The sequence below is a fragment of the Oenanthe melanoleuca genome, chromosome 4 (assembly GCF_029582105.1).
Source record: "Oenanthe melanoleuca isolate GR-GAL-2019-014 chromosome 4, OMel1.0, whole genome shotgun sequence".
NCBI lineage: Eukaryota > Metazoa > Chordata > Aves > Passeriformes > Muscicapidae > Oenanthe > Oenanthe melanoleuca.
In genome coordinates, this window is record NC_079337.1 from 63,041,911 (window position 1) to 63,064,072 (window position 22,162).

At 38.1% G+C, this 22,162-nt stretch overlaps 1 protein-coding gene across 1 annotated transcript in view; it reads right to left on the reverse strand.

Moving 5' to 3' along the window:
• Positions 1 to 1,101: 1,101 nt before the first annotated feature.
• The window catches only part of UVSSA (UV stimulated scaffold protein A), a 43,922-nt gene continuing 22,861 nt past the window's right edge, over positions 1,102 to 22,162 (reverse strand). Inside the window, exons 8-13 of the mRNA XM_056490912.1 lie at positions 15,784 to 15,961; positions 14,787 to 14,936; positions 10,062 to 10,245; positions 9,110 to 9,221; positions 4,547 to 4,730; positions 1,102 to 1,455 (exon numbers count right to left, since the gene is read on the reverse strand). Of these exons, the coding sequence (XP_056346887.1) occupies positions 1,362 to 1,455; positions 4,547 to 4,730; positions 9,110 to 9,221; positions 10,062 to 10,245; positions 14,787 to 14,936; positions 15,784 to 15,961 (902 nt within the window). The 3' untranslated portion in view covers positions 1,102 to 1,361. The remainder of the gene's footprint in view (positions 1,456 to 4,546; positions 4,731 to 9,109; positions 9,222 to 10,061; positions 10,246 to 14,786; positions 14,937 to 15,783; positions 15,962 to 22,162) is intronic.

Here is a 22,162-nt window from a genome sequence, read left to right on the forward strand (position 1 = left end):
CAGTACTTGTGTAAATCAGAAAGTATTTGGCAGAACTGTAAATTAGCTTTTGTCTGAGGTGGTCAGAAGTTACACTGAGTTGTTAAAATTTTCCCAATTTTTCTTAGCATCTCCTTATACATGAGGAAACACCTCCAACAGGTTAAGTAGTAACTAAGCCTGTGCCATTCTACTTTGCAATGAGTATTTCACTGCAGACTTCTGCACATCACTTTGAAATTGATTTTCGAACACCACCTTCCTGATTCTCTGGATTTTCTTTACCCACAAAGCTGTATGAAATGTTGCAAGAGCAGAATTGGTCACTGTTTCATTCTCTCTCCTCAAGCTTGGCTACAGCCAGCAAACATGTTTGGGAGATTTGTTTAAGTATCCAGACAAGAACTACAACCCACACTAGATCCAGCTTAGAATTAGAAGATTCCAGAAGCTTGTGTTTATATCTGGGTCCTTAGACACACTCTGGGGCTTCAGCCTGATGTAATTTTATCTGATCCAAGCCAGGCAGTTCACTCGTGCCACCAGTTCAGAGTGCCACTTGAGGGATTTTTTTTTTTTTTTAAACCTCTTATTTTCACCTCATACTGGAACTGTTCTGACTGAGGTTAAACTAGAACAAAGTCTACAGACTTTCACAGTGTGCTGTCCAGGATCAGTTCTGAAAGATACTGGGATACCATCTTGGGAAGACAAGAAGCAGGCCAGGATGATCTTTGCCATTTCAGCTTCTCCATCTGTGCCACAGCTACCAAGACTGACTTAGGTCCTGGTATTCAGTTTGCAGTAATCAAACTCTACTCTGTTTATCATCTGAAGGCATCCGTTGATTTGGATTTTTTTACTGTGTACGAAGGTGTTTGTAGAGGTGCTGCAGGAGCTGCTGTGCTGCTTGGTGTGGCTCACTTTGTACAGCAGTAGGCTGAGAAAATGTTCTGTGCATTGACATCCCTGGGAGCAATCAAATGGCTTTTAAGGTATCTTTTTCCCAGAAGGCATGAAAGTGGAAAATTAAACACACGTGTTGTCAAAGGAGGTATAAATTACATGAGTCCCTTAGGAAGGAAAAGGACCAAGCCCCAAAACCTCAAGAGTTCACCCAAATTATGTACAAGTCATAAAACATCTCTATTTAATGTATATTTCAAACAATTATCATCTTTCTAAATGCATTCAATTCCACACCACCACATCTTTTCCAAAATTAATATTCATTATCAAATAAATTAAACTTGGAAACAATTTAAAAATGACACCTGTAAAAATGTGCCTAGCAAAGTATTGTAGTGTAAATGCAAATATCTTTGATTAAGGGTTTTGCAGTTGCACTCTCGCAATAAAGAAGGGCAGAGGTGATTAAGAATTTAATTCAGTGCATAATTAAACTGGTTGGCAAACTTCTCGTGCTTCCTTTGGTCCACCCGGTTCATGGCTTTCACGACCCGTTTCATGGCACCTCTGAAAGAGAAACAAAACAATAACAACAGTTATGTTGAGTCTGCTCAATCTCAGAGAATGTTTATGAATGTTGGGGAATTTGATTAATCACTACCAGGCTTCTGAGCATGGCATTGATGAGGCTGAACAAATTTGTCTTGTTAACTAAATTAGCTGCAGCAATAAAAATAGTTTAATTCAGAAATGATTTTTTATTAACAGGAGTAAACAAATTTAAGTCCTCTAGTTTAATGGTTGTGTATTCCACCCTCCCAACATTATTTCTTAGAGCCTCATGGAGTAGTCAAAAGCACCTAAGTGCTCTCAGAGAAAAAAAACCTAAAAATATCTAACAAGATCTTAAAAAATTAATATTCAGAAACTCTTATGAAATCTAAACCTCAATCCAGAATGTTGCTGTGAACATTTAATGTGAACTCATTTAGCAACTTCCACAGGTTACTAAAACTCTATTTCATCAGATGTGGGCTGAGTTGGACTCTTGCTCACATCACTCCCGAGCAGCAGCTTTTAATCCACAAGAATAACTCTAGTTTAGGAAGGCACCAGAGATCACTGTGGATCTCTACAGACAGACAGGCTTCTGCTGCAGAAGTGCTCAGAGTTTAGCACAGGCAGAACAGTGTGTCCAATACCTCACTCATATATCAAGTGGAAATGGGATCTCTGCTGCCTCATGATGGGCAAGAACCTGAGCCCCCTGCAGCTCCTGCAGTGCTTGAAGAAGGCTCTTCAGGCTCAAAAAGGAAGTGAGGGAATGAAATTCAGAGCTGTTAAGCTTTCTGGTGCTCCCAAATCCAGTGAGGGCCTGTCTGTCTCCCTGCTGCTGCTTTATTGGCTGCCACTGCTTCCTCCCAGTAAAGATGTGCCCAGAGATTTCTCTAGGGAGGACTGCAAGGCTTCTGAGCTGGGTATTTGAGACACCTGCACTTTTTTTGTCTCCACAAAGATTTGAGTGAAGATCACACAGCTAAGATTTTGAGGGTGAGGAAAATGATGCCTAGACAGCATGAACAGGAGCAGGAGATTATCATAAAAGGAAGAGGAGAGCAGGCCCTTACATCCTCCAGCTGGTAAGGCAGAGAAAAGGGTTCACAAATCCAGAGGAGTAAGAACCAGCAGCAGCAGCCAGGAAGATGTTCTGTTGTGAACATCTGCCCCCTTTGAAACTTAAAGCTGCTATTGTACAGCGCTGAGGGCACCTTACCTCAGGAATTTTGCTCCTCACTGGATTCTGAAGTTCCAATTTTTACTGGTTACTTTAGATACACCCCTGGCACAAAAGCTCAGCTATCTGAGGCTGATGTTTGCAGGTGTTCTCAGCTGTCACCCAGTCTATGAAGTGTATTATCTCCTAACACATCTCCAGGTAAACAGCTTGCTGCTCTGCTGATGTGGGAGGTAGAGCAGCTACAGGCTTGGTTTGAGGGACCATGTCCCACCCAAAAACTGGGCACTGCCTGATGTCTCCTTTGATTTCTACAAGTTTGGCAAGTTCCATTACACAAGTAGATAGTTTCAAGGCCCATGCTGTTAAGACTATGCTGTCACAGTCTGCCTTTATCACTTCTGAGGATGTTTCCAGCTGTGCAGCAAAATGAAGATAAGAGATGCACCTGTGCAGTGTTTCTCAGTCTCTTTCAGGATCAGCCCCTACACACTATTCCATCTCTGCTTCCAGGGTTATCTCCAAGAAACAAGTTCTCTGTAATGGCTTCATTTCCAAAGCCATTTTGAAACATCTGAAAACAGAGGTTTCTTCTTAATAACACTCTAAATGGTGGGATTAAAGACTTTCTCAGCAGCAACTGCAATGAAAACCAACATTCTGAAAAAACACCCTGGAAGAGGTATACTTTTAACAAAATTCTGCCAATAAAGTTACCAGGGTAAGGAAAATGTGGTCATGGTTTTGCACTTCAAATATTACCTAATTGGTAGGAGAAAAGTGAGCCTTTAGCAGTGCAGAGTGGCCTTGACACTTTCATGTCATGTAGGTTTTACATTAGCACCAGTGGATTGTGCGATACTGTAAATGAAATGAGATCCCACTTTGATGATCTGTGTGCAATTTCACTTAGCTTTATTGGCAGACTAGAGCCTGGGTTTATCACCTATACATTTCAAGTAATTTGGGGTTGTTAGAAGGAGCCAAGGTTATCATCTTGTTTAGTGCTGCAAAGCATGAAACCTATTAAAAACTTGACAGGTTTGATTCCCTATGCCTGGCACTAACACACACTCAAAATCATCAGCACAAACCACAGCAAACCATGATATGAAATTCTAATCATTAGAACTGTATGTCTCTGACTTCTAACTAAGACCAGGTGACATGAGAATTTCACAGAAAATGTGCTATTTCCATAACCAAAAGCAATGTGGATTTGGCTTTCTTATTATAACCAGTACATCAGACAAGGGAAAATTTAGTTTAAACAAATATTGTGTCCTGGATGCTGTTCAACTCATCCAGTATGCTTAGAGAATAACCCAGCATTAATGATTTTAATAATAATTTTCCTTTTTTGATTTGACAACTTTATTTTTCTTTGACTATTTCACTTTCTTTTGACTACTTCATTCTTGACATGTGAAACTCTTTAAGTAGCTGCAGCTGCTTCCCATTTGATAAAGACCAGAGCATGTTTAGGCAAATTTGTTGCAGCCACATCTAAGCAAGAAAAGGCATAAGAAATGGTGTTAATAGTGGACAGATGGAGCTACTGTATATTCTAAAGCCCATTTGGGAGTGTCTGGAGTTTTCACATCCACCTGAGCTGCTGTGCCTGACCAATAAATGATCATCCAGAGAAGCCAATCCAGCAATTAAAGTTTTTAAAAATTTGAGACAGGATGAAAGAAGTCTTTCATAGGAAAATTTTGCAAATTAGTTGAAAATCAGTCTCAAAGAAATAGCCTTGGTTGTCAGTACTTGCTATTTTTTACCCTCCAGACATATGGAAGACATTCTTGCCTGCAGTTAGCCAAAAAAGCTGTTTAGTAAGTGCATGTTAATGTAGAAATAGAAAGTACTGTTAATCAAACAGAAACAGTAATCTAACAGGCTTTAGGGAATGAAGTATCTTACTTATTGAAGACTTTCTTTTCAAGCCGGGAACGAGAAGTATTAGCCTGTTGCTTCAGGTCTGTCAGATTTGGGTATTTTTGCTTCTTCCCTTTCTTTTTCTGTCCTTTTCCATTACTTTTAGAGGAACCAAGATCCAGTCCTGTAGCAGCTTCAACTTCTCTCATGAATTCTGGATCTCGCCACTCTGTTCAAAAGAAAAAACATGAACTTTGAAACTCCAAACCCAGGCAGGATTTGCAATCACCTAAGCAAGAAGTTCTTGTCACCAATGGGAGAGGGCAGAGCCACTGTGATCTAAGTTGCACACACAAAGGAAGGGGAGGATAAAGCAGTTTCCCAAAAGGACAGATCATGATGAAGAAGCCCTGCCAGTCTGAGTTAGTATGTATTAGTAGCTGCTAAAACAGTTCTATGGGAAGACTTAAGTTTTTTCAGTAGCAGAGTAGAAAAGTTCCAAGGAAATTATTCCATGTAGGAGAGGTGAATAAATACAGTGATTATTATTTAGAAGTGAAAAGGCCAAAAATGTAGCTGAGGAACTCATCTGTAGAAATAAATTTTGCATAAGCTTAAAAATAAACCTAAAAAAATTGAATAGATCAACTTTTGAGCAGATTAGGGCTGCCAATATTGTGATTCCTTTTCATCAATAATATTTACTTTAAAACATGAATTGGTATCTGACATCTACAAAAAATTTTTGAGACCCTGTTGCCATGATACCAATTTTGCATCTGAAAAAGATACTACTTTCTAAGTATCCCACATCACCTTAGTTTAATTATCTAAATTAAGTTTCTTCTCTTGACAATGGCACAAGTTAATTTATCTAAACAAAATCTTGTTTTATATTTTTTCAAAACCTTAATGCTCCAGAATCCAGCCATTGTAAGTGGATTCTGATCCTAGATGCCACCAGAGGAAAATGCATGAATAATTTAGACTGGGAACTGTTTGAGAAAGCCACAGGTTTTCACCTTCAGTGTAGTCTTATGTATCAGAACAAGGTAGCACAGAGTAAAAATGTGGCTGGAGGATGGACATCTGCCAAGGGGAAATTTAGAGAAATTTCATTTCATTGTAAAGACTTTGAGCATATTAGCTGGAAAAAAAATGTAGGAAGTACTACCTCAAAAAGAACACAGTCCAAACTCAGCAGAAATGCCAGAAGTCTGCATTTTAACAACAGTAATTGCCAGTCATTTGTCACAGTTTCCCTTATGTCAGTCAGCCTCTCTTGCCTGCAGAAACTGTAACACCAAATGTCTACTCCTCTTACATAACAACTTCGTAGATGTAGAAAAATAAACAGTCCTAAAGGACTATGTAACTTCATTTATACACCAAGATGGTCACTGAGTGTGACAAACACTGCTAACAGCATTTCAGGAAGGTCAGAGGCAATGTCCTCACTTAAGAACATGGTGTTAAGGAATACCAGAGCAATTTTCCAAGGAAAGGTTAGATCTAAACCACCATCATACATGAAAGCAAGGACTGATTAAAATCCAACACGCCAAAAAGCATGAGGAAAACGAAGCTGTTCAAGAACTGCACAGGAGAGTTACAAAGGGAGAAAATAGAACACATATACTTGACGGATCATAAGACCTCACAGACTTTTTTTTTTTTTTTTGAAGTGAAGTGAGGGAATACAGAACAACACAATTCAGATACAGGAACGATTAATCCAAGATTAAGGAAAACTGTCTAAACAGTTTATCTCCCAGTAATAAGAAGGCGTCACAGTTTAGGAACCCCGTGAATGGAGCAATTGTTTAAACACAACGAAAAAATGCCGGCATCCAGTAGAGATGAAATGAGCATTTGAGTAAAATGAAGGAGCAATTTAAAAGCTTTTGAGAAAAATCAATAGAATGCCAGGGAAGAGCAGGCTTTTTGAGCATTGATGGGCCCCTAAAGCTCTTCATACATTGTTACTGAGTTTAGCAGCAGGGAAAAGAAAATTACACAGTTTGCAAGGGTAGGCGGGAATCAATACTGTAGTTAGTAAAGAGATGCTATTTCACATCTGAGTGGCCAGAGGCCTGCCTTCACCAGCCTGTCCTGATACCTGTTTGTTAACAAGTCACTAAGGGCTGAAAAACCAGATACTCTTCAGGGTTGACACAAAAAATAGGCACTTAATTTGCTCCTGTGTGCGAACTATTGGAAAAGGATGAACGCTGCAGATTAGCGGGTCAGTGTAATCCCACCTGATTCACTGTATCACAACTGAAGAGCCCAAAGCACCTTTCTGTCCTTTCTGTGGACACTAGCTAGAGTTTAAAATTTTGTACTAAGATAATAAACGATCCATAGTAACAATGACAGTGTTGTCAAAACACAGTCATTAGCACACAAACCATATGACTTTTATATAACTGTTTCCCCCTTTAATCACACAAAGATAGAAATAAATCTACCATCCAGTAGGAAGGACATGCAAGAAGAATTTTGGTGCAATTTAGTCAAACAACTGATCCCCAAATTTAAGTGGTTTTTTCCAAATTTGTCAAAGTGACATCATTAATGATGTTGTCAATCAAACAGTTCCTGACTGTCCAGTGGGTTCCCAGTACTGTATTTTGTATATATTGTATATAGCAGGACTGCTCAGATTTGCTTCAAGACCTTTGTAACAAAAAAAACCCCAAAACCAAACACCACTGAAAACCAATCAAACACACCCCTCCAAACCACAACCTCAGAACAAGAAAAAAAAAAAAAATTGATGAAAATACTCTAAAGCAAATATAAAAATAGTGAGGCAGAAGAAAGTGGATAGAAGTATTTAATGACATCTGGTATACATATGGCTTTAGAAACATGAAAGGTTTTGTCCAACACAGCTTGTGCAGTACATCTCCAGCCAGATGGGATGGACCTTTGTGTGACATCTCAGCTTAACAACCACACTCAATAACACAAGGAGCAATGCCAACACTGGTTTGAGACTAACAAACACATCCTTGTGGACCAGAGGTGAGAAGCCTCTAACAACACTGAGCTGACACTGTAATAAAAATAAATACTATGTCTAGCCTCAAGCAATGGCAATTTCACAGGAAAAAAAAAAATCAATATTTTTCAGTCCAAGTGATTTTTATACCAGAATATTAGGTTCTAGTTTGAGATTTCAAGAACACCTATCAGTTTAATTTGCTAGTTTTAATTTGTCATAACTAAGCTGGGAACTTTCCTTTTTAATACAACATCCACACCCCTATCCTGGCTTCCCTTTGACAGTCCAACACTGTCTGTGCTGCTGGCTGGATGCCAGTTTAGAATACTTACTCTACCTGGACAGGGATAGAAACTACCTGCAAATGTTACACTTTGACACCTGCAAATACCAGGAGGTGTGCAGTAATTGCTGTGCTGGTGTGGTGCTGTAATCACCAAGCACAGTCACTCAAAGATGGTCAAACAAGTATTAAAGGACACTGGATGGGTCAATTATATGTTTAAATGCACACTCATTTCACACAGACCTTTCTGAATACAGATTCCTGTCCTGAATACACGTAACTGCTCCTCAGGCTCTCCAGAGGTTTCATGAAAGGCTCAGTAGCTTCCTTAATAATATGCACAACTGTCAAACACCAAGTCAGTCAAACCTGAAGAGAGAATTCCTTTAAGGAGTATAGCATAGGATATCAAAATGCTAATGCCAATGGGTAAGTTTAATCAGAATGCAAAATGCTCACCCAGAATAAATAGCTTAAACCAAAGAAAACCAAGACCTGCTAGAGGAAGGTAGAGTAAAGAGAAACTGTCCTCTCCAATTATGCACTGCGTCTTTGCTGGATAGATCCCTGTCTCCCATCTTCCTCTGCAGTCCATCAACTTCCAGTAGCTTCCTGGTTATGGCCCACCAGGTATCTTCTGTCCATTGCTAACAGGGTTTAGTTGTACTATTGCAAGAAAGTCTCTTATTTCCCTTGGAAGTCATCCTGCCTGTGTACTCATTGCCTGCATTCTTCACCTTGCTAAAAATGCCCAAATTATGCTGGAGAAGAAGGAGCATTCCCCTCCACACCTGAAGGCTGCAGCCAGGATGCAAGAAGGCCAATAGTTTTCTTGTCCATTCCCAATTGTTTAAATACAAAATCCAGCATGCCCTCCCAATACTGGTGGTAACACAATGATCCTAGTAATATTATCATTATATTGCATAAATCACAACTGTTAGGGACCAGCAAGATTAGACATCATCTTTGCAGAAGCACAGGAACAGTTACTGTTAAGCATTTCCCAGGGAACCATCCTTGATAAAAATGATCCTTAAGACAAAGGCTGTAACTTGTCTGTCTGAGTAGTGTTGGGAACATTACAAAAGCCACTGGAAATAAAGCACAAATGCAATGTTAACCTTATTCTGTCTACACATGTATCCACATTTATCACATAAGCAAGAACCACTGCAAATGAGCTGTAATTAAAAATCAATAGGAATGCACATGGGAGAATGTAGTTAGGAGCAAAACAGGTAACAGGTATTTTCCACTTCTGCCCAATACTTTTATTTTTATTTTTTTAAGATGCTATACAGACACAGACCTGGCTGGGCTGCTTGCTTCTCAAACTTCATCTTTTCTTCTCTGGCTCTGTCCTCTGCATTTACAGGAATCCCAGCATCATCCCGAGGAATTATCTTTCCATGGAAAGGGCACTTGAGTAAGAAAGGGGAAAGAAAGAAAAAATATCGGTTTTTGAATGAAAAGAAAATGTTTACATTTTATTCAACACAGTTTAAAACTGGAAACTGGAATTGAGCAACAAAACTACACTTGACTTCCAGTCCTCTTTAGAAAGCATCAGAATCTCATAAACACCAGGTGTTTAATATATTCAAAATCCCAAAGAATTAAACTCTTTTTGAAAAAATATCCAATTCCAAGAGACCAGGTAGCACATCCTATCAAGTCTGGAATTAGGGCACCATTGCTGCCTCATATATTGTTTATGCCCTATCTCTATACTGTAACAATCCCATTAAAAGTACTGAAATGCATTCAGATCCTTCAACCTCAGACAATACAGAAAGAACAGGGATACTAGAACAAAGTATTTAAGAAAATAGCTCTGCTTGATACTGCTCATAGTTTGAGGCTGTAGAATTTAGCTTTCATAAAACTTAATTTGTAAATAAAATTTCTTTGTCCCTCAAACATATAAGTTTCTAGAAACAGTTAATATCAAATATGCCTCTGAGGAAAAATTTTCAACAAAGAACTATCTCTGCCTTATTTCCAGGTACTCACACATCACAGTAATATAATAAATAAAATCTAAATAACCCACAATGAATGCAAAAAAATTTGAGAGCTCTTTAAATGTTTACAGCTTCTTTACCAAAAGGATGTTTCCCTTATGAAGCACATATTAACAATGAATACTATGTACTTCCACTCCCTTGAACTATACTTACAATGTGAAATAAATATCTACAGATGTTTTAAGATTTTCTCCATACAGCACAGATCTTGGAAGTTATGACCTTGGTGCCTACCTTAATCCGATCTTGTCTTTCACACAGAGTTCCATCAGGCATGGGTGCTCGACATTTATGTTTTACTGGCTCAAACTTGCCAGCAAATGTTATATACCTGGTTTTTAACATCTCTGTTATTTCTTTATTTTCCACCTCTTCCTCTACCTCACAGGGTGCCCAAAATCGATGCTCAGATGTAAATCTGGGAAAATAACAAATGAAAATAATTCACACACAAAATTGCAAGAAAACAAAAGAGATGCCATTATTAACCTGTGCTAAACTCACATGTGAAAGGAAGGGAAGCTCTACTAGTGAATTAAAAATCCCTAGGAATCTACCAGTCTTTCTTATGGCTCCTGTATTATGAAGATATTTTTAAAATACCACCAAAGCCTGTCTAGTATTGATTTCCTGTTTAACCTTCTAAGCTATTACAAGTCTTAGCTTTAGTTCATGATCTGACATCCAGAGTCAGTTATCCAATTTCCAGATCCAGTGAATAGCTTTGTAATTCTGTACTTAACATTCTTCATAACAAAATATTTCTATGATTATGCACAGAAGACAGATCAAGTTTGATCTTAATATATCTGATCTTATTCCTGATAGCTGGACTCCTGCAGCAGCAGAGAAGCTGAAATCAGAGGATGCTGCAATAAACTGGGACCAATAGAAAGAGTAAACAATCAGTTGAGCCTTATACAGATTCTTTCTTCCAGGTTCTCCTACACAGTGTCCAGAGATCTGAGAAATTATCAGGTGTTCCTCTAGGAAATTAGGCTAATTCATTGAAAATCTATTTTAGAGATCTTACTTACATTTACAGACATATAGGCAAACAAAAATTTTCTCAACAGCATTGATATAATTTCATTTTAGCCACCCTAAGCTGCCAACAGCCTGTAGTGAAAAACAGGCAACCCCAGTGAGCAATTACCTGACTCATTTTAGATGCTAATCTCAGGAGGCAAAGACTCTCTCTGACGGCAAATGTTTCTTTGTCTTAATCATGAAAAGAAATTAGGGTGACCATCTTAAGCTTAGGTATCTCATTTTACAATATCTGAAATTAACAACAACAATCCCACCCCAAATTTAAGCAAATATGAAGTTAAAGAGAAAAAAAAAAAATACAGCTAAACTAAGGAAAAAAAATTGCAGCCTGCATATCTGCTGCTCATGACAAGCAGAGATACCCTGATGGCAGATGTCTTGATAAAGACATAAAATTCCTAAAGGAACCTTACAATCCCTTTCTTCCACATAGCTCTTCGGCCCAATCAGTTCCAGAGTTATTTGAGAGGATTTTCTCTATCCATATCCAATTCCTCTCACTCACTAATATCCTTGGGTGTCATTCCTGCTTCTGAGACTTTGCCTTCTGTACACTGCAGAGCCATATATACATGAACACTGGCTTCACTCATCACAACAGTCACAATTTGGTAAAACACATAACTTGAAAGAATTACTTTAGAGGGCCAGTTTTGATTAATTTTATCTGACCAAGTTTTCAGCAAATGCCAAGGAAAAAAAAAGTAGAGGAAAATATCTGACCATAGCAACCTATGACATATATAGCTGCTGATTTTAATGCAGTAGTTGAGCATTTAAACTATGTAAAGAGGTTAGAACTAGGTTAAAAAGGAAACTCTGAAACATCTCAGTGATTTGCTGTCACCAAAAAAATGCTCAACAAAATTCTTGTTAAAGAGATTCATTCTATACAGCAATTTCTAATCAAATACACCTCATTAGTGGCAGAGAAATGCTAACCTGCATAAAGCACAAACAACTTTCTTCTGGTAAATTAGGGGACAAAGGCAAAAGAGTTCCAGTGGAGGCTAGTTCAACAATAAATACAATAATGTATTTCCACAGTTTTTGGTTAAATAAAGTATTTTAAATTACACACTTCTGCAAAATGTAGCAAAAAAATCCCAAAATCCCTGAGAGTCTTTCTAAAAAATCAATATTACTTCAGCTCAATGTTTGAATGGTATTTTAGCTTCAGAAATTATGTGGCAAGATTGTATAATAGACAGTAAATAAAAGAAGGACATCAATTTCTTATTTGCTTAGTTTAATGCAATAGTGAAAGCAAGACTGACTGGCAGCTCTGTGTCACTAACCTTGCAGCCACACGAAGGGGAAAGTATTCCTAAAAAAGGCACCATATAAGATTTTTAGCTTACAGAATCCCTTAGGAAAATTCTAGTGTCCTTTGGTGGTCTGAACTCCCCTCATCCTCTAAATGATCAGATTACAGTTATATGATAATGAAGAAGCATTGAACAGTTGTGCATGTCAACCCTTTTAGTTAGGAAATAATTCTAAGTAATTTCTCTGTCTCCCTTCCCCTAAATATGCACCCAACAAATGTCAAGAATATTAAAATTATGTTTTGCTCTATGTATCATTGACCAGTATTTGGGAATTGAAATTGCCTAATTCCTATAAATGTATTGAGACATATTACTGTTTATTAAAAGCACGTAACTTATTTTCTCCCAACATGACTTACAAGCAGGTGAGAGAAGAACAAAGCAGTGGCAGTTCCCAAAGTTTTCTGATTTCTTGTTGTAAGTTAACTAACACTATAAACAGGCAGATACTTGTTTGAAAATATTATGAATGTGACAAGTAAAACCTGTTTGTAAGATGGATCAGAAGAGGAACAGATAATCAACTAAAAGATGAGAAAGATCAACACCTCAATCACGTTTAGAGTGCTCCTAGTCCAGATAAATAATAGAGGCTTTAATGGCAATGACACAGCAATACATGAGGAGGAGGAAGAATAATAAAAAGTTATGGTTAACTGAAATCTAAGAGAAAGCCCTTGGAGGACTGCTGCACTTTTTCAATGAATTTATATCATCTTAATTTCTAATCTGACAGCAAGCTTATAAAAATATTGAATTATTATAAAATTCTAATCCCAAATGCTTACAGAGATCCTGAAGAAACTGCAAAATGGTCTAATTCAAACATCCTAGTCACAGTCAGTGCTGCACCAGCCATTTTACTCTGCTCCTAAGAGTGAGCTGATTTAATCCAAGAAGGAGGGTAGATGAGTTTGGAAGGTCCATGCTGTCCAAAATATGTCTGTTAAGCTGACACAGCAGACTCCACACAATTCAACACTGTGCAGCATCCACTAGCTTCTGCCCTAACCCCCAACAAAACTTATTCAGAAAATCTTCCTGGTAGCTACATTCTCACTGTCAAAAATCTTAATTTATTGTAAATGCTGTGATTAAGTGCAGTGCTAAATGAAATGGAAAGACTTTTCCCTTTCAGATTTTAAAAATTCAAATTCCATACATGTCCCATATGTGCTGTCTATTTTTCAGTTTGCCTTTATCTTAATTTTTCAATAAGTCCATTTTATGCCTGGGGTCAATGGTATTGTGTGTGCAGAGTTACTCAAATTATCTTTAGTTAGATTGGCACATCTGTAGTTATAGACTATATGGTTCAGAAGTGTGCCCTCTATTTTATTGGGAATCATAAAAATAAAACAGTACAGCATGAGGCAGACAGACAGTGAAATATGCTTCTGATTTCACTTATGACTTGAATAACTCATTTGCAATGTAAAATAAGGCCTTACTACCCTTTTGGCATTATCACAGACAAATGCTTCTTAAAGCTCTGCTGAAAAATCTTTTCATAGGCTTTGAAGAACCTATACCACATGATATGGAATCCAAAGCCTGGAGTGACTGTGGTAAAGTACTTTTATGCATCAAATTGCACCAGTTTTTGGCAATTCAACAAATACTCAGCATTTTACAAAATCAGGTGCAGGGGCAAAGATTTCCTCTTGTTCCTTTTTGCCAACACTGTTTTAGCACTGTGATTACAGGCTGGGGGTTTTTTGTTTGCTTCAGTAAGAAAACAAACTAAGCTAAAGTAATACTGCTAAGAATATAACAGCTTAATTTGCAACCCAGCCAGTCAATGATTTTTGCTTTTTTCAAGCCAGGTATGGTACACACTGATACCAAAGTTCTGCTGGACTTAAATGAAATTTATGCACAGAGGGAAGACTTGGCAACCCAACTTTCATTTAAAAATACTAAAAAGGGTTTTAAAAACTGACTGCTAGAAATAAATTCTGATATGTACCTACCACCCCTTCTCCCTAGCAGTGCTAAAGCTTTCCCTAAGTCAGCAATGCTTCGTGAAACACAAAACCTCCCAGGCAGCAATGGAAAGTGAAAGATCCAAATCCTGTAACTGCCACCCTTCTCTTGTGTGACTGAACAAGCGTATCAGCTTCCTCACTTACCACTCTGTGAAGTCAGGAAAAACACTTTCCCAGCCTTTCTCCTACCTTGCCTGCTACTTATTTAGATCTTAAAGTCTCCAGGGAAGAAGGAGATAGACATTCCCTCCTTCAGTCTGAGGGAATGGCTATCATACACTTGGCAGAGTCCTTTGCATAACAAGGTACCAGCCTAAATGGGAGTAACTGATGCCATGCTGCAAACATAAAAAGAGCAGAAAAAAATGTGCTTTGAAGCATCAAAGGATATTTAATTAGTATCACATCTTCTCAAAATAAATAACATTTAAAGGTAGAATTTCTGACTTTGTTTATGGGTCCTACAACACAAGGTAAAGAAGAAAAGTAATTATCAAAAGAAATAGCAGTCACCCCACTGCATAACCTCTAAGTACAAGTAAATCTATTTATTTGTTTAATTTGTCTTAAAAGAAAAAGAGCATTACTTGAGAATCTTCCCAGCACTTGGCTGATCCTCTCCCCAGTAGTGAAGATCTAATCCAAAAGGCATGAGGGGAGCTTTAGCTCTTTCTTCTAGTTTTCTTCTTTTACTCTCAGGATCTTCCAAGTTTGCTGTCTCAGAAGTTACAGACTCACTGGAGAAAGCAGATAAGAAGTCAATACAGAACACCAATGACCACAAGAACTTTTTTTCTGTTTTCATTAGATTTTTTTTTACCATTACTAATATTACCTTTTCCAAGGTTGTCCTTTTTTGTCTTTTCAAAAGACCATATGACATAACACCACATTCTCTATGCAACTTACTGCATGTTAAGCTAGTGCTGGCTGACACATAGCACACTGTGGGGGCAGAAAACCAGAGATCTGATGGGGGCAGCAGTGGATCATGCATGTTGTATTCCCACAGGAGCCACAGATGTGCTACTGGAAATCTCAGACTAATTCCAGTTTGCTAGGTTTCAGGGGCTTTCCTGGCCCACGCAGAAGTGTCTTTCCGGGAACATGCCCTGAACAGATGACTCCAGCCTTATCCTGAAATCACAGCCAAATGCTAGGCAAGGCTGGAGTTTCACCAAACTTTGAACAGGATTGATAACAAACATGTCTTTGGAAGCAGTGACAGCATAAGTCACAGGGAACAAAGAGATGTTGAAACTACTTGCTAACTGATTAGAATACACTCTATTTAGCTGCAAATAAAACTTACCCATTTAAATGGTGTGGGGGTGTTGCTAGCAAGGAAGGCAACAGCGTATTTTCATAAAAGCCATTTACACCCAATAAGATCTGTATTAACTGAGCAGTAAAAGATTCCTTAAGATCTTGGTGCAATTACAAACAAAATCCCAAACGTTAAGCAATGAATGAGACCAAGTCAGCCTTGTCAGCTTGCCTGGTTGGTGAATGCTTTTCTGTGTGCTATCATCATTAATAAACACAAGAGCAAGAGGTTTCTACAAGGATTAAACCAAAGCTGACCTGGCATGAGGAGATGGTAACTTTGGCAGTTTGTCTCTAATAAGTTTCAGTGTGGCAGCTGCACAGGTTGGATCGAGCTCATCCTCATTCCCTTTGAGCTGAGCGCGGGAGCTCGGCAGAGCTGCTCCTGTCGATGCCTTTGCCACCGGCGCTTTTGGAGGTGACTGGGGTTCAAGCCCTGCAAAAAAAAAAAAAACAAAAAAACCTTGATGTTTAGGGGTGATTCACTTCTCCCACCCAAACAACTCAGGGTGCTGACTACGTCATCCTGCTTTCAGTTTGTGTTAGGCATCAATCCCACTCACAGTGAAATAGGATTATTTTGAAGACATTTGTCTTTTGCAGATACTAAACCACACAATTTACCAGGAGAAAATATAAAATATCTAAGTGCTGGCAGAAGAAGGAAGTACACCCAGAGAGTCTGTCCAAGAGACAGGAAATATCTGAGCTATACCTGAGGAACGAGCCCTCTGCAAGGCAGTACCAGGCACTGATGCTCAGCAGCAGCAGCTCAGTGGTGGGGTAACTTTAATTACATTATACAGGCAGATTAGAGACTCAGCATGCACTGTAAGGACATGTAAGGTGCTATTAACAGCACCTGCCTCTACCTGCTGAGCTGGAGGAGCTGATGACAGCTAAAATTGGAAAGACAGAATCCCTTACACAATGTGATCTGTCCCCTTAAAAAGCCTTTTTATAAAATAATTCATTGAAATGCAAGGTCTCATCACTCAAAAAAGATTCCTAAATTTCATACAAAAAATGTGTAATTTCATAAACCTAAAATTTTCAGCAAATTATCTGAGCCTTCTTATGAAAAATAACTTAAGGTTATCTAACATGTTTTGGCCATTACTTAATTGTAACTTTTAATCTTTTGCCCAATTCTAACCAGCCCTGAAGCTGCATTCAGAAATATTCTTGCTTTGTTAGTCGTTAAATGTATCACAATATATTAAGCAGAAAAGGAAAAGTTAAAAAGTTAAAAAGTTATATCTGTGACCAGCCATCTGAGTAGGAAATTGCAAGAATCATAGTGGCAGGTAGGTTTGGTACACAAAATATTTTCATTTCAGAGAAAAATGTATTTTCCACAAACAAAATTAAAACCATTTTCTGTGACCCATCTTACCGTCTTGTAAGGTCTCCCAGTAATTTATCCTGACCTTGATTCATTTGCAAAACTCATTCCCTTTAACCTATGGGGTGCAACTGCATAAATGGCACCAGCCACAGGCCAAGATGCTGAGGTGGCAACCTTTGAGATGCATCCCCTAGGAACACATTTTCCAAGTTCCTAGATCAGGAGCTGTCCTTGTGCAGGGAATGACATCCAAACCTGTTTTCCAAAGCTGCAAGCTCAGGGCACTGACAAGGACACCTGTTTAACCTAATTCCTGGACAGCCTTTCCCCAGAGACAGCAACAATCCTAATTCAAAATCCAGAGTCCATCCTGCTGCTGAGCACATCTGGCACTGCTGCTTCCTTACTCACCTGCCCACACCACACACTAAGAAAAGCTATAAACACTCTAAATTCTCCAAAGTCAACAAGCCTTTAAAAGAACATTTTTGTGGTGGCAACTACAGCCTTTAAAGAACATTACCCAAAAAAATAAAAATTTAAAGGACTAATTTCTGCACTGGAAAACACTCTCAATATTAGCAGAAGAACCAGTAAGAAAGGAAATAATAATTAAATATAATAGGATGGATCTAAGCAGGTAAATATCTAGGTTAAATAGCAAAAGAAATTATTTCATTACACTTTTTAGGCTGTAGTTGCCACCACAAAAATGTTCTTTTAAACAGCACTTCAGTGACATAATAATGCAGAAATTTTGAATTTATTTCACTGGAAAGGGGGGTAGGGCAGGGCTCCATCTCAGTTCACATCACAGGCTAGAAGGGGAAAATGCCTTTCTCAGGTTCTTCTATCAAACTGAAACAGAATTAACTGAAAACATTGCTGCAATCACACTTTAGAATCATCAGTATTTGGAGGAGTAAAGTTCCTTTAATGACAGAACTAGTTACAAATAGGGCCTTTGGCATGAACAAGGTTAACTGAGAAGAGTATGTCATAAACTATCTGTAATGTAGAATTGGTTAGACTGTATTTAGCATTTAAACTGCTTTTTTTTCCCATTTTTTAGGACCCTTTTTGAAAAGTATTGTTTAAAGCAAATGTTTTGAGAGCACTTGCATGTGTACTATTTACAAATAATAAAAAAAAAAAGTCAGAAGATAGCAGGTTTGTATCACTCACCACACCTCTCATCTTCAGAGAAAATATGTGCATAAGTATTAAAAGTTCTCCAAAACCCCTATTTTTTCTATTTCATTCCCTATAATGTTTACAGGAAGCATAATTGCTTGTTCACGGCACTGGTTTTGTTGAGAAGGAGGGGAACAGCAGAGACAAGCAGTCAGCAACAGACAGGAAGGCAAGAGATAAATGCACAATGTGACATTTAGACAGATAAAAATCACATCTGGAAGATCAATATAGGAATTCCTAAGAGTTACAAGAACAAAATATTTTCTCATTGATTTCTTATTTTAAACTATTAACAGAAAAATAGCTAAAAGTGGATACACTAAGACATCAGTAATATCACCTCCACCATGGAGTTTTTAAGAAGTATTTATGTATGAACATAGGTTTAGCTAACAAGATAAAGACAATCATGGCCAGGCAGCCAACCCTCTGAATGGTGTCCAGTGTCAGGGTGGGGTTGCTTTGTCTTGGTTTTAAAATATAGATGGGATTAAGCACAGTTTTAAAAGTAAAATTCCTCTTCAGAATTCTGCTGTTCTGTGTGGTTTATTTAACAATTACAGTACTGGGTTCAAATTGTGCCAACAGCAGCTTTGAGAAAGAATCATAAAAGTGTCTGAATCCTCCTTTTTGTTTAAATTGACCATATGGCACCTATTGCCTGAAGCAATAAAGTAGCCCGTGTTCACAAGATAAATCTATAGAAGGAAAGAGAGAGGCTGGGGTTTCAGCTGAAGTTAGGCTGCTGAATGCTGACATTATTGATTTTAGCTAGTTCAGCTGGCCTTGTAATTAAAATGTAAATTTGAGAAAGAGATTATGTCCTGACAGAAATGGTGGGATTAGGGGGAGATAAAAGCCCCTCAGTGAAAATTCAGAGAAAAAGCAAGCCCAGGTTTCCTCAGCTGTGTGGATTTAGACAAAATCAAGCTACTTCAGATTCACTGAAGTTTAATTGAAAAAACTGAGATAGAATATAAACAAGTAGTATGGACTTCACCTTTCTTGAAAAAAAAAAAAATAATAATTTCTGCTTCCTAGTCAAGCCAAGTGTGTGTGATTTATACTAGTACAGACATTGTTCCAGATTGCCAGGAAAATCCAGCAGTTTAGGTACAATATTTCCTCACAATGAAAATGCCTGCTGGTATTTTACTCAGGAAGCACAGTGAGCTTTGGACTTAACAAAGCTTCCCAGTGCCTTTGAATGCAGCTATGCTCCTTTATGTGAAATCTTGGAATCCTCCTTTGGAAATTCAAATTAAAGAAAAAAGATAACTAAGGTAGTTAATGAGAAGAGTTCACCAACATTACACAAACACTCAAGTTTGGCTTACTGGAATTGCAGAATATGTTGTTATACTGTTACCTCTCATTAATTAACCCTACTTATCACTACTTTACAATCACAGCTAAGAACCAGAAAAACTCCAATATACAGCATTTACCAAGCCCTTTCTATACCTTACACCCTGACCTTTTAAGCTGCTTCTTTATGATTCTGCATCCCCTGGCCATTGCATAGATCCTCTGACAGATACTCTTGTGGCAAACTACCTAAAAGTGTGCCAACATCTTGTGCAGTGAGTATTAATTTCCAAGAACTTTAGTAGAAGTCAAGTATATCTCATATCCTGCTAGATTTTCTGGGAACCTTATTTACATAGAAGGACCTCTCCTGAGAATGAGGAGTTTCCATGATCAGCTGATCAGGATGAATCAGAAGAAATATCTACAGTCAATACTTCTACATGGATGTTGAAGTATTTTGTTGGAAGGGATAATCATATTTTTTCATAAATGTGAAAAAGTTAATCTTCATTCCAAATACTGCATTACAGTTTTACTCATTTATTGTCCTAAGTGTAGCTAGGTCTCTGGAGGTTCAAGATGTGCTAAAGAAGGTTCAGGTTGGATATCAGGAAATAGTTCTTCACTAAAAAGAAAAGTTAAACATTGAAGAAGCACCCTTGGGGAAGTGCTGGAATCACCATCCCTGGGAGTATTAAAAAAAAGAGGAGATGAGGCAGCTCTCTGGTTTAGTGGGCATGGTGGTACTCAGCCAAAGGTTGGACTTGCTTACTTTAGAATCTTTTCCAATCTTAATGATGATCTGTGATTCCATACAAGACTTGTTTTTCTGTATATATAGGCATATCAAAACACAGTAATATAATGAGGCAATCTCATTTGTAAACTTATAATTAAATACTTCTAGAGTTTTATATCCTAAGAGAAATGGAGATCACACACACATTGGATTACAGAAATTCTAGTCTGGGATTTTAACTTCAATGCTGAATGTCTATTTTCAATACATTTATGATAAATCAAAACATGCTACACACATGTAACTACATTTGATTTTTTTAAAGGATTCATAGTAATACTAATAGAAAGCTTATTCTAGATACTAGACATGTCAGGCTGAGAAACACAACTGTGTTTTCTTAAATTTTCCAAATTTAAGAAAAAGGAACCCAGATTTCAAAGAGGTAAATAAGTAATTCTGGCTTACGTTGCCCCTGCAAAATATGTTTTTTCCCATTAGAGAAGTCAGGTAAAAGCCTTATTTGGCTCAGACAGTGTACTTCTAAGTCTCAAATTCAGCCCGACAATGGTGCTTCACACACTCTGGAGTCTGCAGGTTTGTTTCTGCTGTGGTCTCCACTGAGCTGTTTCTCCACATCCCTCACATGCAGGGAAAAATTCCCTCAGAAGTTCCTGAGGTGTGAAGTTGAGATAAATCAGACCTGTCTGAAAAGCTGCACCCAGACAAACCGAGAAATCACTGCAGTAAGGAAGGAAAATGCTCAGGTATAATTTTTAATTTCCATCCAGCCAGCACCTGTGTGTCTGTTTAAGGATTCAACAGCAGCTACTTGACACACAGAAAAGTATGACTGAGATACCATCAGATTAGGAAAGGCAGTTTGGGGACATCTAACTCAAGGAAAGCACATCACATTGTGAGGAAAAGAGGAAAGAATTTCAGAAATGGACAGAACTAAACCAAGGGATTTTAGAACTGTAGCTTTGATTCCCATATGAAAGAAATCTCAAGCAGACTTTAAGATGTAATGTAAACCAGTAAAGTAGCTATCAGCAACCTAAAACATTCAGGTTGAGGCTCAAATAATTAACCAGAGTAGAAATAATGGTTTGTGACTGCACAGTCATTCCAAATATAATTTTGGATAAAGATGAAACTTGATAACCAACAACAGACTGCTTCTATGCTAATAGTCCCAAGTCAGACAGTTTCCTTGTGTCACCTCTTGTAAAACAGCAATAGGACTCCCCTGCTCTCAAAGCATTATTGCATGGGTAAGTAATGCTTGCATTGAGACAGACAACTCTACCAACTAAAGTGGGTGCTTTGAACTAGAGCTGAGAATTGTTCCATTTTTACATGGAATAGCACATCCCTTACAACAGATCATTTCCAATGTGGCTCAGAGCTCAGCTACAAGCCTGGCCAAGACCACCAAGGGCAGGAAGGAATCTCTCATCCTTTGGCACCAGCCAAAAATTCTGTTCTATGAGACAAGTCAGGGGCTGCACAGTTCCCTCCCTTACCTCATCCACACTAAGGTGGAACCAACAGCTGACCAGCAAAAAGCTGGAATGTGGAAAATCTCCAGTGGAAACAAGATTTTATTTCTCCCTATAGTTTTCCTTTAAATGAATAATGGCTCCATTTTCCAGGGCTTAGCAATACCAGTCATACAAAGGCAGGTCACTCATCAGTGGTATCAGCAATATCAGTGCTAGTGGCAAGATCTGAGCAACTGTATGAAAATTATTTTCAGTGTTGTTTCTTTTTCAGTTGAATATTCCTCTTTAGCACCATAGTGTATTTTCAATGACCCTGTGGTCCCACAGGAGGGCTGGCCTCTTGTCAGCTGCAGACATCAGATGGAAGTGTAAATAAGGATTATACAAATGGGAAGTCATTAAAATTCTGGTAATGCTAATTTGGCATGACACCTCTAATGGGTTATATCTTCACACTTCAATTATCTAATCACCTAAATTCTTTTAACAAATTTACATTTCATTTTATACATCAAGATTCAAATTGACTTGTTC